This window comes from Oncorhynchus masou, chromosome 24 (genome assembly GCF_036934945.1).
Source record: "Oncorhynchus masou masou isolate Uvic2021 chromosome 24, UVic_Omas_1.1, whole genome shotgun sequence".
NCBI classification, from domain to species: domain Eukaryota; kingdom Metazoa; phylum Chordata; class Actinopteri; order Salmoniformes; family Salmonidae; genus Oncorhynchus; species Oncorhynchus masou.
The window spans coordinates 36,694,092-36,711,258 of NC_088235.1; the positions used below are offsets into that span (position 1 = coordinate 36,694,092).

At 40.5% G+C, this 17,167-nt stretch overlaps 1 protein-coding gene across 11 annotated transcripts; it reads right to left on the reverse strand.

Moving 5' to 3' along the window:
- Positions 1-467: 467 nt before the first annotated feature.
- On the reverse strand, positions 468-16,957 carry rufy2 (RUN and FYVE domain containing 2). Of its 11 annotated transcripts, none has more exons than XM_064933795.1 (19): positions 16,752-16,957; positions 15,923-16,048; positions 12,439-12,612; positions 8,982-9,099; positions 8,578-8,679; positions 8,177-8,300; positions 7,770-7,834; positions 7,429-7,494; positions 6,999-7,068; positions 6,798-6,899; positions 6,546-6,662; positions 6,115-6,282; positions 4,606-4,703; positions 3,288-3,407; positions 3,014-3,143; positions 2,786-2,880; positions 2,454-2,502; positions 2,102-2,182; positions 468-1,921 (listed from the first exon to the last, which is right to left on the reverse strand). In XM_064933795.1, the coding sequence occupies exons 2-19, from the start codon at positions 15,996-15,998 to the stop codon at positions 1,778-1,780; spliced, it is 1,899 nt and encodes a 632-aa protein (XP_064789867.1). In that variant the 5' UTR covers positions 15,999-16,048; positions 16,752-16,957; the 3' UTR covers positions 468-1,777. The 11 variants fall into 11 exon arrangements, 10 of the variants coding, with proteins under 10 accessions (XP_064789867.1, XP_064789863.1, XP_064789861.1 ...); XM_064933791.1 differs by having other exon boundaries at positions 7,282-7,494; XM_064933789.1 differs by lacking the exon at positions 16,752-16,957 and adding an exon at positions 14,937-15,124 and having other exon boundaries at positions 7,282-7,494; positions 15,923-16,001.
- Between the last annotated feature and the right edge of the window lie 210 nt (positions 16,958-17,167).

The window sequence follows — 17,167 nt, forward strand, 5'->3', positions numbered from 1 at the left end:
TGTATATATTTTTTTAACATGTTTTCACATTCTGTGTGTGTGAGAGAGAAATCTTTAATACATTTTTAATTGAGGCTTTAACAAAATGTGGAATAAGTCAAGTGTGTCTCAGTTGGTAGAGCATGGCACTTGCAATGCCAGGGTTGTGGGTTCGATTCCCACAGGGGACCAGTATGAACAAATATGAAAATGTATGCATTCGCTACTGTAAATCGCTCTGGATAAGAGCGTCTGCTGAATGACTAAGATGGGTATGAATACTTTGAGGGTTCTGTAAGTAGATGGGGGACGCCATCTTTATTCATGTCCGCTATTGTGTACTACATCCATTTCATATTTTATGTCCAGCAAAACTATGGGAAAAAAATCCTGCAATCCGTATATGTTACATATTTGTAAATGCTTAAGATCCCGTTCAATCACTTTAAATTTCATAGTCAACATGAATTAATGCTTTGCAAAGTAACTGGCTTCTAGTGAACAAGACAATATATTGAAAACAGACTGCACACAGTATGTTTTGATCATCAATGTGAGATGTAGCACATCCATTTCTAAAAGTATTAATTCCAGTTTTGTAAAATTATATATTGTAAACATTGCTTTGCTGATTGAATACAAAACAAATTCCAGCAAGTGTATAAGTGGTTACACGAATTAGTGCATCTCAAATTCCTTGCCACTTAGTGATCCAAGTTTTTTAACTTGCCTGATTTGTCTCTGAAAAGAAATAAGATTGGCATGTTTCCAAACTGAATTGTTAGCTAGATACTGTATTTGAATACTTAAGGTAATAATTTATTAGTCCTACTTAATCAAAAGTACAACATACATTTGCTGCCCCGTTTCATGTAGTTTCTGCTTCTTCGTCACAAAGCAGTATCGGGAACATTAGTGCTTTTGGTAAACATACTTCTGAAATGTGCCTGCATTCTACCATGCAGAAACAAGTCTGAAAGGTACTCAGTATTTTGGCTTATTAGAGGCACATGTGAATTACATCAGTTATAGGAGAAGAAGTTTACTTTGTTTAACCAAATCTCTTTTTTTGTAAATAGCATGCTATAGCAGTGTTCAGCCACTTCTTTTGCGATTTCACTTGGTTTTGAGAAACCCCACCAGCAAGTTATTTCCTCATGCTCTTTCTACAGTTGCAGGGGCACAGATAAAACAGCTCCAAAAACATATATTTTTAGAAATGACAACACTCAGTATAGTGATGCATTTCTTTAGATGTTGTACACAAGTGTCATTAAACTTTATCCAATGTTATTCCATTTTGTTAACCTCGAGTGATACTTTCCGTGTTCAAGCATTCCCAGGTTCTCACCATAATAGGAATGAGAAAGCACACAAATGTAAATAAAAAAGAGATTTGGTCAACAAAAATGTACTCGTCCTTTCAGACCGTTCAAGTGAAATAACATGACTCAAAACAAAAAATATGACTCCAGTCCTAATCACATCAGGCTCAGCCACTGTCACACAGAGAAACATACTTTAAAATTGTCTCATCAAGATATTCTTACTGCAGATTTGGAATGATATGCTCAGCTGCCCAAATGGTTTATCTATTGTAAGGGAATGTTGACATTTATCACAAGAACCTTAGTGTCACAGATATAACATCTCAAATCTCATGCTACACAAAGCGATATACCTTGTAGAATGTACACACTTGACATCTGATAACAGTCACACGAGCTCAGAGGTTTCCTGGTAGTCTGAGCTGCAGGGAATTGAGTTAAAGCTGCGGCTGGGCCTGAAGGGGTGCATCTCACGTGGCATTGGAGGAGCAGCGCTGGAGGAGAAGGGCATGGCAAATATCACAGACCCTCACTGGTTTTGGTGAGGCAGGGAGGGGCAGCTCGTTGTCAGAGCAGGCATTGCAGAAGATCTCCCCACAGTTTCTACAGTGATGCTAGAGAAATGAGACATGGAAAACACCTCAGCTTATCTAGGCAAGAAGTACACCCCAAGGAGAAGGTGGGTTATGGTTTGCATAGTTGCTATTCTTGTTAATGTTACACTTTGTGTTGATTGCTGGGTCAGCATTGTCCTAATTAATTTCACATGAAAAATGTAATGAATTTATCCTAACCTTTCTCCTAGAGATGGAGAACTCCTTCTCACAAAGTTTACAGTGGGTAGCATCTTTGTCCTTCAACCAGACCTGCCCTCCCTGGAATATGTGTTAGATTGGGCACTCATGGAACAGCACTGGCAAATTTCAGCATGCTTGTTGGTAGTTCAGTTCAAATTAAATAAAAGTTTTGCAGATGTTATCACAGGTGCAGCGAAATACTTATGTTTCTCACTCAAACAGTGCAGCAATACACCTAATCTAAAAGTGAAATAAATTCAGACATTTCAATTAAGTTGTTTTCATCAGAAAATGTACTGATTGGATTGAACTTTCATTTGAACAATGATGTAGAACTCAAGACACTTACCCGAAGAGCTTTATTTGCCTCTTTTATGTCTTCGATTTTAAGTTTTGATCTGGATTAAGAAAAGCCAGGCATCAGTTAACTGAATTCATGTCTCATATTCTTAATTTAAAAATCCTTAACGGAACATTAAAACAGTAAGATCACTAACTAAAGGCCAGGAAGAATGAAAGGGGATCATGTATGTGATTATAGCCCCTCCACAACATAAAATAATGTTACTTCTGATACAGCCTTTCCACTTTTATCTTAAAAGGTACGTTGAGATTGCTGTAATTGATGGGGAAAGAGGCCGAATTCCTATTTGAAAGAGACAGTTTAAAATAGACAAGTACTCGCTGAGTTTGCAGCCTAGCTCCTCCAGGGCCTGCTCCTGTTCTTCACAAATCCCCTTCAGCTGGCTGTTCTCATCCTGCAGCCTGTGGAACTCCTGGAGAAAAACATGTGAAAAAACATCAATCCACCGTGTATATAAATAGACTCTACACCTGTGACGCAACAGAAAATATGTTGAACTTAATACTTCTTAATGCCACAATAAACCCCACGAAGAACCCTCAAACCTTTTTAAGTCCATTTATTTGCTGGGCTTCAGCACTGAGCTGGGCGACGATGTCTCGTTCCCTCTCCAGGTCGTTCTGTAAGGTTTGCCGCCACTCCTTCTCAATCTTTAGGTCTGTCTCCAGCTGCAGCCTACAACAGGAACAAAATCCTGGATTACAGCCAGATTACTATCCCTTACTCTTCATTTTGGTGCAGAGACAAACAATAGATTTATTGTATATAGGAATAAGTGCTAAGAGCTACTATAAATATACAGTATGTATGTGTACTTACATTTGTTTCTCTCTCTGGGCTATCTGCTTTTGGAGGCTGTCGGCTTTGTTGGCAAAGTCGTGCTTGAATTTGCGAGCTCCGTCTTCTGCAGTCCAACGGTCCCGCTCTGCCTCTTGTAATCTGGTGTAATTCAAACCAACTGGGTAAAACTGAGGCTCCAATCACAAAGAAAAGGGGGTACAAGGGTTTGGGATGCAATGGGACAAACTGGCAGAAGAAAAAGGGAAGACCAAACACCTACAGGCAGGCAGGCCCCTTTGGAGGGAAGATGGCCAGGCAGTGGCAGGCCAGTTTAACAATTCCATGAGCACACTCATGGGGCTAAAGATGGTGTGTTCACTACACTCAAAGACAAACGTAATGGTGCTGCCAATGATTTCATCATTCCACAACCACAATTTCAAAACATTTAACTTTATTGTTTCATGTGATAAACAATTGTTCTACTTTTTATTGGCTATAATGAGTATAGTATTTGCTCTTACAGATATGTTTGAGTGTATTAGTTATTACAGTGCCACAATAATGGGATGCACTACAAAAACTTCCTTTTGTGAAAGAAGCTTATCTTAACATTAGACTACAAAAACCAATGAACTGTTACTTTACGATACTGCATATGAACAAATCCCCTGCCTAGTGTTTGCTGAGAGTTAGTGGTTGTGTTTAAAAGCTCAGAAAGAGATGTCTTTAACAAGCTTGTATTGGTTCTCAGTGCCTGTGCTGGCACATTTTACAAATGACATGGCGAGTGTGCGTGTCTGGCTCAGCAAATCTTTATCACTATTGAGATCAAGTAGGCATGATGGGGGGTACAGGATGATAGAAAGAGGTGTATCGATGTAGAAATGAAAAGTATGAGGGTAAAAGATGGAAGAAATAAAGGCAAAAAGGGAAAGAGGATGTCAATATCAGTGAACCTCCATTTTACCAAAAACCTTAAGAAATTGTTAAGCAAAGCATTCTCATAAAGATGTCACAAAGAAGATGGCAAACCAAAGGAAGACAAAGGGAAGGATGGTCTGTGTTGACAGACGTGATGAAGCTATGGTCGCATCACAACACAACCAGACTACAGCCAAGTCAATGTTCCAAATGATTGATACGGTGAAACATATATTTATAAAAAATACACCTACATGCAAAAAGAGGAAATACTTTGCATGCCACATTATGGCCCGGTTTCCTGCACTCAGATTAAGCATTTAATCTCCACTGAAAGCACTTTTTAGTTCAGGGCTAGGCTTAAATCAGGGAAACCGGGCCTTAAATATTAATTCCAAATTATTTAAGAGGATCTTTAAGTCAACACCCTTACCTTTGCTCCAGCTGTTTCATGGTTGCTGTGATTTGATTGGTCTTCTCCTCCAAACGAGTGATCATGTCGTTCTTCTGTTTCATGCCATCATCAGAAGTCTGGTTGACAACACAAGAAAGCCCTCAGATCAGTAGTCACTGTAAAATACCCTGCCTTCAAAGTATTCACACCCCTTGACATTTTTCACATTTTGTTGTGTTACAGCCTGAATTTAAAATTGATTAAATTGAGATCTGTCACTGGCTTACACACAATAACCCATGTCAAAGTTGAATATGTTTTTAATTTGTAATCTATTTAACAAATTAATTAAAAATGAATAGCTGAAATGTCTTGAGTCAATATTGCTTGAGTCACCTATTAGTAAATCAGTCAAAAAAACAAAAAAAAGCAGACATTGAATATCCCTTTGAGCATGGTGAAGTTGTTAATTACACTTTGCATGGTGTATCAATACACCCAGTCACTAAAAATATACATGCGTCCTTCCTAGCTCAGTTGCCGGAGAGGAAGGAATCCACTCAGGGATTTTACCATGAGGCCAATGGTAACTTTAAAACGGTTACAGAGTTTAATGGCTACAATAGGAGAAAACTGTGGATGGATCAACAATGTAGTTACTCCACAATACTAACCTAATTGACAGAGTGAAAAGAAGGAAGCCTGTATAGAATAAAAATATTAAAAAACATACATCCTGTTTGCAACAAGGCACTAAAGTAATACTGCAAAAAATGTGGCAAAGCAATAACTTTTTTGTTCTGAATATAAAGTGTATGGGGCAAATACAATATAACACATTACTGAGTACTACTCTCCATATTTTCAACCATAGTGGTGGATGCATCATGTTATGGGTATGCTTGTAACCGTTAAGGACTGGGGTGTTTTTCCAGGATAAAAAAGTGAAACATAATGGAGTTAAGCACAGGCAGAATTCTAGAGGAAAACCTGGTTCAGCTTTCCAACACACTGGGAGATGAATTCACCTTTCAGCAGGACAATAACCTAAGGCCAAATTTACGCTGGAGTTGCTTACCATGAAGACAATGAATTTTCCAGAGTGGCTGAGTTACAGTTTTGACTTAAATCTACTTGAAAATCTATGGCAAGACCTGAAAATGGTTGTCTAGCTATGATAAACAACTAATTAGACAGAGCTTGAAGAAATATGAAAATAATAAATGGGCAAATGTTGCACAATCTAGGTGTGGAAATCTCTTAGAAACTTACCCAGAAAGACTCCCAGACGTAATCACTGCTTAAGGTGCTTCTATAAAAGTATTGAGTCAGGGGTGTGAATCCTTATGTAAATGAGATATTTCTGTATTTAATTTTCAATAAATCTGCTAAGATTTCTAAAAACATGTTAACTTTTTCATTATGGGGTATTGTGTGGAATAAGTCAAGGGGTATGAATACTTTCTGAAGGCACTGTAACAAACAATATAGCCTACTCTATTCACAAAAGCACCAGCAAAATGTGCCAAACAAAAAGCTCCACAGTACCTGCATTTTTGTGTACATTTCCACATTGATGGCCTTGACTTCATCCAGCTGGTGGCGCAGGCCGATCAGTGTGTCCTGTTTTTCGTGAATGTCCTTTTCCAACAGTTTCATGGCCAGATCCATCTCCTGCTTCATGCTCACCTGTACCACCAACTCATTTTCCACATCCTACAGTGGGGTACAAGGACAGCAGCTGTCAGTCACCCCAAATCCTGCTTAACTGTAAACCACTGACCTTCCTTACACAGACAATGCTATTGACTGCACCTTGCAAGCAAAGATGACCATTTCAGAATTCTGAGTTGGCTTACATTGACAGTGTTGCCTCTATTGTATAGGTGAGGCAGGCTCCACGTTCTACTGTAGCTCTTCCCTCAGCCTGTGCCCCATTAGAAAAAGTATAAAGGGGAAACAACTGAATGACAACTGACCTGGCGTAGTTGACACTCCTCCCTGAGCTGTCTCCTGGCCTCGTTGTACATCTCGTCAAGGCCCTGCCTCGACTGCTTATAGGTGTCCAGCTCCACATCCACGTCAACCTGGGTCACCTGACAGTGACACAAGAGGAGACATTAGTGGATTAGACCAGACCCACATGTCCTTAGACCACAAACACAACAAATGAGGAACATGTTGAAGTCTGACTGACCAAGACAGAGAGCAGGACATTGTAAAAGGCAAACCTCAAGTTGCTGCTGAGCTTTTATGAGAATAATAGTGTTCTCATTTCTAAGCTGATGGTTCTCCTCTTGCAGTTTGATTATGTTATTTTTTGCAATCGCCAGCTACAATAAAAAGAGGTTCAAATGAACACCAAATCATATGTATAAAATGGTAAATGCTTCAGAATGTTAGTACAGTACTATTAAGAGAGAATGCCATACCTCCTCAATGAGTTTAGAGTTTGATTTCTCCAAGTTATCGACCCTCCCTTGTAAGCCGTGAACTGAAGAACTGTGTCAAAAAAACAACTGCTAATTTAGTGCCATTTCATATTTAGTCTCTCCCAAAAGACATTTGAAGAAACACACTGCATGTTCAATCAGACTTAAAAGTCCTCACAAAAGAACCCGAGTAGTCCTTTCATTGTCCTTGACAATTAAATTTCCTGCCGTTGAACTAGTGAGCTTGAGTTCTGTAGTGTTTGAGGTTGTGCAAGGAACGTACGCTAATACAACAGAAGAGACATCTGTACTTGCATAACCAGTGCCAATGACTTGGCCTAAATAAGAGCTGAAACACATGGTTGAGCAATCACACCAACATTTTTTTTCTCCAAAAATGATACAGTATGGTAAAGAAAAAGAAAAATACTTAAGCTGCCTATTTAATTCTTCAACATAGTTCTTCTGGTCTAGGATGGCTGCTACTTGACCATTTCTATTGGGAAAACAAATCATGGAAGAGAAAATCTGTAAATTAGTCAACATTTATGTTCAAATGTTTCAAGCATACTATTATCCTTCTCAGCTTATCCAAGACAAATAAAGTATAGTAGTAGATGTTTTAATGGGTATATTCCATCTCATTAAAGCAGTGATTGAGATATATATATATATATATATAGAGAGAGAAATTCTGCATGGGAAAAATGAAGTCCCCATTGAATAAGTTTGAATACCACTGCATTAAAGTAACAAGAGTATCTACTTTACCTTTCTCCACTTCTGTAGTCATCAATGTCATTTTTCAAGTACATTGAGAAGTCAATGACCCCAACCTAAGAAATGTTAAATGTCACATACACCATTATTTAGAAATGTCTGCATAGACTGTGACCAGTATATTCCTTCTCAAGTTGGGCTGAGATAATTAGACTATAAAATGTCCACAACTACAATCTGAGCAGATTAGAAGCACAGCTGAACAGTTTGCAATGTGACAGTTCTTCCAGATACTAGTCTGTTGGGATGAGACGAGTAAATCTCCATGAGGTGAAAGGAACGCCAATCCTCTGTCAGCAAGTAGGACCCTGAATAACAGTGTCCACTCACTTGCCTAATTTAAAGGCTGTCAATGGGGAATTTTTTAACAATGACTGAAGTGAGGGGCGTTGACTCACCTGTGTATCCAGGTCCTCGCCCTTGACACACAGGTTGGCATCGATCACATTGAGTCCCACCAGCAGGCCAACGATGACAGCACCCTCCTCCTCTACCATCACAGCAGAGTTGTCATAGAAATCACTGTGGGTACACACAAAGAAACATATTTCACATTAAATTGTGAAAACAAATATAATTACTGTTTATACTAACCGTATATCTTTATAGAAAATGGCATGAGACTTTGACACCTCCTTTACCCATCTGAAGGTATTAGCGTCTAGCCTGCTGAGAGGCAGATGGTGAACCACCACGGAGGAGCCTCCCCTGTCTGCCTGCCCAAGGGGTGTGATTGGAGGTGAAACAGTGTGTGAGAAAAACAGTGTGAGTGAATTGAAACTGGAGGTACTTCCAGTACCTCAGCAGGTCCTTTCTGGTGATCAGAAGGCGGAGGTAATCAGCCAGCCTCTTCTGCATCAGGGCCAGACGCAGCCAGGCCCGAGCTCTGCCCAGTGGAGTCCTACAAACAACAGAGCACAAACTGCAACTATTAGTCCAACAATCCATAGTCATATTATATCCCTATTTACATTCCAAGTGAAGAGGGCTCAATTCAATCCGTAGAGCTGAAGATCAGCGTTGTAGCACAATTGACATTTAAATTCAGAGTTCCCGCGTCAGCAGCGACTGCATTCACATTAAATGCTGCCATTCTGTCATTTCAATCGGAAATGACCTTAACATTTCAAACACGCTATAGTGCTGAACTTCGGTGAAGCAGATTGAATCAAGCCCTTAATCAAAAGGTGTGTGTGTGTATACTTTAGTCCTGGTAGGTCCCTGACGCTGGCTGCAATCTCTCCTGCCTCAGGACACAACTTCTCCACCATCTCCAGAGGACCCCACAGTGACTTGTTGTATCCAAGAAAGGACTTCTTCACTAGGGTTGCAAAAACAAACATTGATCCTTATGCCATGGGTAATGTTACACAACACTGTCGAGAAATTGTGTCTTTGCAACCTTAACTATCAAATAATGTATGGGAAAGGGGAGATTGCTTATTTGTATATCCAGCAGGTCCCGCCAAGGGCTGGCATTGGGGATTATGCAGTTGTAAGCTGTGTGTGAGTATGTGTGTGTGATTATGTATGAATGAATGTGTGTGTGTGTGTGATTATGTGTGTGTGTTATTATAGACATATGTGGGTATGTGATTATGCATATATGTGTGTTTTTGATTATGCGTGTATAGCTAGCTGTGTGTGATTATGTATGTATATGTGTGTTTGTGTGATTATGTATGTATGTGTGCAGCTAGCTGTGTGTGTGTGTGTGTGTGTGTGTGTGTGTGTGTGTGTGTGTGTGTGTGTAGCTAGCTGTGTGGGATTATGTGTGTGTGTAAGAAGCTGTGTGTGTGTTAGTGTGTGTAGCAAGTTATTTTTGATTATGTGCGTGTGTGTGTGTGTGAGTAGCTAGCCCGTTGTGTGTGTGTGTGAGATAATGTGTGTGTAGCTAGCTATGTGTGATTATATAGATATGCATGTATTAGAGGTCGACCGATTATGATTTTTCAACGCCGATACCGATTGGAGGCCCAGAAAAGCCGATACCGATTAATGACAATTACAACAATACTGAATGAACACTTTTAACTTAATATAATACATCAATAAAATCAATTTAGCCTCAAGTAGATAATGAAACATGTTCAATTTGGTATAAATAATGCAAAACCAAAGTGTTGGAGAAGAACGTAAAAGTGCAATATGTGCTATGTAAGAAAGCTAACGTTTCAGTTCCTTGCTCAGAACATGAGAACATATGAAAGCTGGTGGTTCCTTTTAACATGAGTCTTCAATATTCCCAGGTAAGAAGTTTTAGGTTGTAGTTATTGTAGGACTATTTCCCTCTATGCCATTTGTATTTCATTAACCTTTGACTATTGGATGTTCTTATAGGCACTTTAGTATTGATAGTGTAACAGTATAGCCTCCGTCCCTCTCCTCGCTCCTCCCTGGGCTTGAACCAGCAACACAAGGACAACAGCCACCACACCGAGGCAGCATTACCCATGCAGAGCAAGGGAAACAACCATCCCAAAGCTCAGAGCGAGTGAAGTTTGAAACGCTATTAGCGCGCGCTAACTAGCCAGCCATTTCACTTCGGTCACACCAGCCTCATCTCGGGAGTTGATAGGTTTGAAGTAACTTAAGGGGGCTGAATAATTTTGCACGCCCATTTTTTCAGTTTTTGATTTGTTAAAAAAGTTTGAAATATCCAATAAATGTCATTCCACTTCATGATTGTGTCCCACTTGTTGTTGATTCTTCACAAAAAATACAGTTTTATATCTTTATGTTTGAAGCCTGAAATGTGGCAAAAGGTCGCAAAGTTCAAGGGGGCCGAATACTTTCGCAAGGCACTGTATGTACAGTGGGGCAAAAAAAGTATTTTGTCAGCCACCAATTGTGCAAGTTCTCCCACTTAAAAAGATGAGAGAGGACTGTAATTTTCAGAGGTACACTTCAACTATGACAGACAAAATGAGAAGAAAAAAAATCCAGAAAATCACATTGTAGGATTTTTTATTAATTTATTTGCAAATTATGGTGGAAAATAAGTATTTGGTCAATAACAAAAGTTTCTCAATACTTTGTTATATACCCTTTGTTGGCAATGACAGAGGTCAAACATTTTCTGTAAGTCTTCACAAGGTTTTCACACACTGTTGCTGGTATTTTGGCCCATTCCTCCATGCAGATCTCCTCTAGAACAGTGATGTTTTGGGGCTGTTGCTGGGCAACACGGACTTTCAACTCCCTCCAAAGATTTTCTATGGGGTTGAGATCTGGGGACTGGCTAGGCCACTCCAGGACCTTGAAATGCTTCTTACGAAGACACTCCTTCATTGCCCGGGCGGTGTGTTTGGGATCATTGTCATGCTGAAAGACCCAGCCACGTTTCATCTTCAATGCCCTTGCTGATGGAAGGAGGTTTTCACTCAAAATCTCACGATACATGGCCCCATTCATTCTTTCGTTTACACGGATCAGTCATCCTGGTCCCTTTGCAGAAAAACAGCCCCAAAGCATGATGTTTCCACCCCCATGCTTCACAGTAGGTATGGTGTTCTTTGGATGCAACTCAGCATTCTTTGTCTTCCAAACACGACAAGTTGAGTTTTTACCAAAAAGTTATATTTTGGTTTCATCTGACTATATGACATTCTCCCAATCTTCTTCTGGATCATCCAAATGCTCTCTAGCAAACTTCAGATGGGCCTGGACATGTACTGGCTTAAGCAGGGGGACACGTCTGGCACTGCAGGATTTGAGTCCCTGGCGGCGTAGTGTGTTACTGATGGTAGGCTTTGTTACTTTGGTCCCAGCTCTCTGCAGGTCATTCACTAGGTCCCCCCGTGTGGTTCTGGGATTTTTGCTCACTGTACTAGTGATCATTTTGACCTCACGGGGTGAGATCTTGCGTGGAGCCCCAGATCGAGGGAGATTATCAGTGGTCTTGTATGTCTTCCATTTCCTAATAATTGCTCCCACAGTTGATTTCTTCAAACCAAGCTGCTTACCTATTGCAGATTCAGTCTTCCCAGCCTGGTGCAGGTCTACAATTTTGTTTCTGGTGTCTTTAGACAGCTCTTTGGTCTTGGCCATAGTGGAGTTTGGAGTGTGACTGTTTGAGGTTGTGGACAGGTGTCTTTTATACTGATAACAAGTTCAAACAGGTGCCATTAGTACAGGTAACGAGTGGAGAACAGAGGAGCCTCTTAAAGAAGAAGTTACAGGTCTGTGAGAGCCAGAAATCCTGCTTGTTTGTAGGTGACTAAATACTTATTTTCCACCATAATTTGCAAATAAATTCATTAAAAATCCTACAACGTGATTTTCTGGAATTTTTTTCTCATTTTGTCTGTCATAGTTGAAGTGTACCTATGATGAAAATTACAGTGTACCTATGATGAAAATTACAGGCCTCTCATCTTTTTAAGTGGGAGAAATTGGTGGCTGACTAAATACTTTTTGGCCCTACTGTATGTATGTATGTATGTATGTATGTATGTATGTATGTATGTATGTATGTATGTATGTATGTATGTGTGTGGCTAGCTGTGTGTGCAATTATGTGTAGCTAGCTGTATGTATTCATTATGTAACAAACATAAATTATTATTATTATTATGCAATGAAAACATGTCCATAAGCTGATACTGTCACCATTGTGAATAGGATTCAACTAGTTCTGTAACAATGAGTGAGTGAATACCTTTGAGGCCATGTTTGAGGCAGTGCTCCATGACAACAAAGAACTGCTGGAGTGGAGGGTAGTCGGAGTCCAGGGTGCGTCCAAAACTGAGGGCCGACTCGATCAGGCCTTTGATGCTGAGCTTGGCCATGTTCAGCAGGTTAGTTCTCTCCATCGACATAGGGTCCCGCAGAGCTAGAGAGGGAAGGGAACAGACCCACAATAGGGAGTGGTCAATTCAAACTAGTATGTCAACAAAGAGCCATGCGATTATGTTTTTCATAGTAGTGCACACATGCATTTAGCAGATATTGACATCTATAGTGCCCATCTTACAGTATTTCAACAAACAGTCATGGATACATCTCACATTTCATAATTGCCTACAACATGTGTTCTACAGACATGATACTGTATGTAGGCACGAAATTGGATTTAATCTTGGCCAATAAATAATATTTTCTGATCAACTATATATTTAATCACCACTTCTGATCAAACCAGAAGAAAAACATTGATCAGAAACAGTTTTGCACTGGCCTCTAGCTGGAAATATGCAGGGTCCACAGAGATCCTATTAAATTACTTCTTACATTTCTAATATGAGTTCTAATATGTAATTCTATGGATTTTTAACATTTTATTTCACTAGGCAAGTCAGTTAAGAACAAATTCTTATTTACAATGACGGCCGACCCCGGCCAAACCCGGACGGCGCGGGCCAATTGCACCGCCCTACAGGACTCCCAATCATGGCCGGATGTGACACAGCCTGGATTCGAACCAGGGACTGTAGGACGCCTCGTGCACTGAGATGCAGTGCCTTAGACCGCTGCGCCACCCATGCTTTGGACAGTATCTTCTGCGTTTTTGAAAGGCCAGCAAGATATGGCAGCAGGCCTACAGTTTCAGAGTCTAGGCCTCAGTGATGAACTAGTGCTCTATAACAGGGGTGTGCAGTACCCCCCCCCCCCCCCCCCGATGTTTTTATGAATATCGCTCGCAACAATAGAATACTTGTATTTTTATTAGCATACCAGCAGTAGAATATATTTCTAATGAAGTCAGCTTTATTTTTCAACTCCTAATATTGAGCAAATTATACTCACTGGAGTATCTGACAGCACTCGCAAACAGGCTACCATTACGACAAATGTAGCTGGCTGCTGGTAAGCTTTCTGGAATTGGACATAACATTTTTGCCAACACATGGCTAACCTTTGTTTAACCAGTTGCTCTTAGCGAAACTGTGTTTGGAGTTAGCCTATTAGCTAGAAAGGTCTGTTAGAATTTACACTTCCTGTTCCAATTATAATGTGGGGTGGTCAAAATAATAAAAAACTATCTACCAAATCTATTTACTTTAAAATATTGAGTACTTCTCCTTGCCATTATCATTAACATGATAAGACATGTTCATTAATTGTTTTGCTAACATATGATGAGAGTCCTTGGCAGGTTTGCCTGGGAGGGGGTCCCTGGGCAAGATAAGATTAAAGACCCCTGCACAATAACCTATCCCCAATCAAATCAGCACTCTCCCCATGTTGACAGAGCAAGCCACTGACAATAGGATAACATTTATGCAAATATTCAGACACATGGCAGAGCATGGCGCTTGCAACTCCTGTGTATGTCGCTCTGGATAAGAGCTCTGCTAAAGGACTAAAATGTAAATTGGGCAAATGATGGCATTGAGCATGTTGCTATTCTGTTTCAGATCATAGTCAGTATGCTGTCATTCTGTCGCACCACTTCATGTGTGAGAGATCTATCCTTGCATTACAGGCCCAGTAATTCCAACTTCATACGAGATGCAGCGTGCCTGCATCACCCATAGTAACCGCAGCAAGCATAATAACATCTGGATTACGCTATGAGCCCGACCAGAGAGCACGAGACCTCGAAAATAAGCATGTTCAATGTCTTTTGCTCATAGGGCGGGGTGTGGTTTCGAACCAGCTATTGGTCTGTAGAAAAACCACATTATCACTAGGTTATCACAATTTAACAATATTGCGGTCCGCTATCACACACTATTGTGCCAGAACCCCCCACTAGCATCCCATTGGACTTTCCCTTATTGTGTACCGGAGTCCTAACTAGCTAGCTTCGCAGTCGTTAACATAACTACAAGAAAGCAGCGTTTTGGTGCATTACCGGCACCTACAGTAGTGTACAAGAGCAGCTCAGTCTCCCGCCTGTGTACAGCGTCCTCGCGTAAACATTTGCCAATATAAGTATAAAGAGGGGTTCCTGCAGATAAAGGAACGCCCCGGATTGCGTGCCGCAATTACACCCTTCTCCAAATAGTCAATGAATGAATATGACTTGATTCTGATGCACAAGCGGAAAAATATATGCATGCTGCTAAATTGATTGTATGTTGCACTAAATCAACAATGACCGACATATGCATTTGATACTGTAACATGGGAGCAGGCACACAATGACATGACAACTTTGTTGATTTATGCAAAAATCAAGAACAACATGCTGAACACATTACTCCAAATTACCTGGGACACTCCATTCGTTTACAAAAGATGTGGGTTCCGCTACCTTCGCCAGAACATGACTGCTGTTTCCTGAAAAGGTCTCCGATGCTTTCCTGGCTAGGGCAAATATGGGCGCCTGCCATCTCCCGTCCCCTGCCATCATGGTCGTGGTGCTAGCTTTTTCAAGGGCCGATTTTTCTTCCTGTAACCTAAGGATTCCAAATACTTGAGACTTCTCCTTGTTGCTTTCTGCTTCAGCTAATGCAAGGTCTTGCTCTGCAGGTGTCGCCATCGTCGAAATATCATATGGTTATGGACAATTCACCTGGCGACCATTGTTGCAAAAATGTTTGGGATAACATTGCTAAATGATCCAATGCCAACCCTTTAATGTACAACACATTTCATCTACATTCTACGAGTGAAGTTCGCTTTCACAGTCATCAATAACAAATGATCCCTTATTCGGCGTAGTGTAGAGATTTGTTTACACCCTACTGAAGCTGAATCCCTCAAATCCGTAGGGTGGTGTCAAAAACGCTCACAAAACAAAAGCACTACGTAATGGAGAGCCATACTTGGGATTCTGCTACCCTCTACTGCTGGCTGGAAGAACTCCCGTTGATTATACATATACATGTTTCAATTCTTTAAACTGAGTAAAATGTTAAATATGATGAATTAAATGTTAGTAAAATATATATTTTACTAGCCTAGCTCTGTACAGTGTTTACAGAAAATGGAAGTGATGATCAGGCATGTATATTTCTTGTCAACAAGTTAACAGAAATGTATAATCTTACTCATGAATTAAAAAATTAAGTCAGGAGATAAACGTGATGCATGTCCCTGTGAAGTTAATCATCTGAAATTGATAGTTTAAATAATTCAATATAGTCTTTCAGTAGGATTCCAGTGTCTCTAAAATAAATTGTGTTGTAGCCAATTGTCTTGTACCAACCACCATGTGATTGAGAAGAAAATATAGGTTATCTGCTTTTGTTTACCTTGACTGTTTGAAAGTCGCTCCATGCTCTCACTATGAGTGATGCCCCAGCGATGTAAACTCTGAGGGGAATACATAGTGAAGATCACTTCGGCCCAAGAAGATCCTGGACACACCAATATTTGTTCTGCGATAAGAAAGGAGAGTAGTCAAAGTGCTACACAATAGGAATGCCAACAGCAATTATCATTCATACAAAACCAACATTACTAGGGTTATGAATTTGTGGATATTTAAATGTGAAATTTACAGAATTAAAGGGGGGAAATCTCATTTATGTGCATGAGGGCCAACTGAAGGGAATACATGACAGTCAGTTTGCCATAAACCAACATGTATAATAATGTGCACTTTATGGTCCTTAGTTTTGAACCTGGATCATAACACAGCAACTCAATGAACCCATGGAGATTATCATTTGGTTTGTGTTATAAAGCAATACGATTATAACTGTTGTTCTTCGATATTGAACATTGTTCGGCAGAACAGCCTTCTTATACTTTCAGAAGCAGGACTATGTGGAGTCCATTGACAGTGTCAGTCATGTTTCTGCTGTTCTCCTGCAGATTAGCCAGTCAGTGCTAAACTATCATATGACTAATTTCCTGCTGCACCCTCCCCGTCTGTGTCAGTCCAACATGGCCTGAGATTCTGGATGTACTCTGCACTGTAACATCCTCCCTTCTGTGTTCTCTTGTAGAATGTACACTGGACATATACTAATTGACATTATACACTGGTACTAAACTAACCGCTGCTGTCTGACTCTGCCAAATGGACCCCTGTATTCTACAGCATTTCGAGAGTGACATAAAATTGTGACAACTTACCTCAGGCAGAGCAGCAACACACTATTTGTATTGGTTCAGCTGGGCTCAGACTGAATCAGTAATTCCAGACCTTCCCTGGCTGGGGCGGAGGCCTGTTGGCTGTGCTGCGTTGGACCTTGGTACCGAGGGAGTCTAATCCCTCTGCAGTTACAGGCAGAGGAGTGGGGATGTCTCTCAGAGGAACCACTTGGAGCACATAATACACATACGGGTAGCAGAGTAGAGGGGTCGATGAGGGCGGGGGAGGAGTCTCCCACTGAGAAGGGGAAGACATAGTTTTGCTGAGGGGGACGAACAAATTTACACAGACCAGCCAACCCCTGCCCTCTTGCAGTAATGCCGCGTTCAAAACAACAGGGAATTCAGAACTCGGAAATCTCCGACTTCAGTGCTTTCAAATTAACCGCGCACTCGAG

Excerpts from the sequence above, each read along its gene's own strand:
- rufy2 (XM_064933788.1), bottom strand. The coding sequence starts at position 15,207 with ATGGCGACACCTGCAGAGCAAGACCTTGCATTAGCTGAAGCAGAAAGC. Across the intron at positions 7,069-7,281 it reads GTCTCTTCTGTTGTATTAGC|TTCTTCAGTTCACGGCTTAC; the intron begins GTACGTTCCTTG and ends TTTTTGACACAG. Across the intron at positions 4,704-6,114 it reads AAATGTACACAAAAATGCAG|ACTTCTGATGATGGCATGAA; the intron begins GTACTGTGGAGC and ends GTTGTCAACCAG.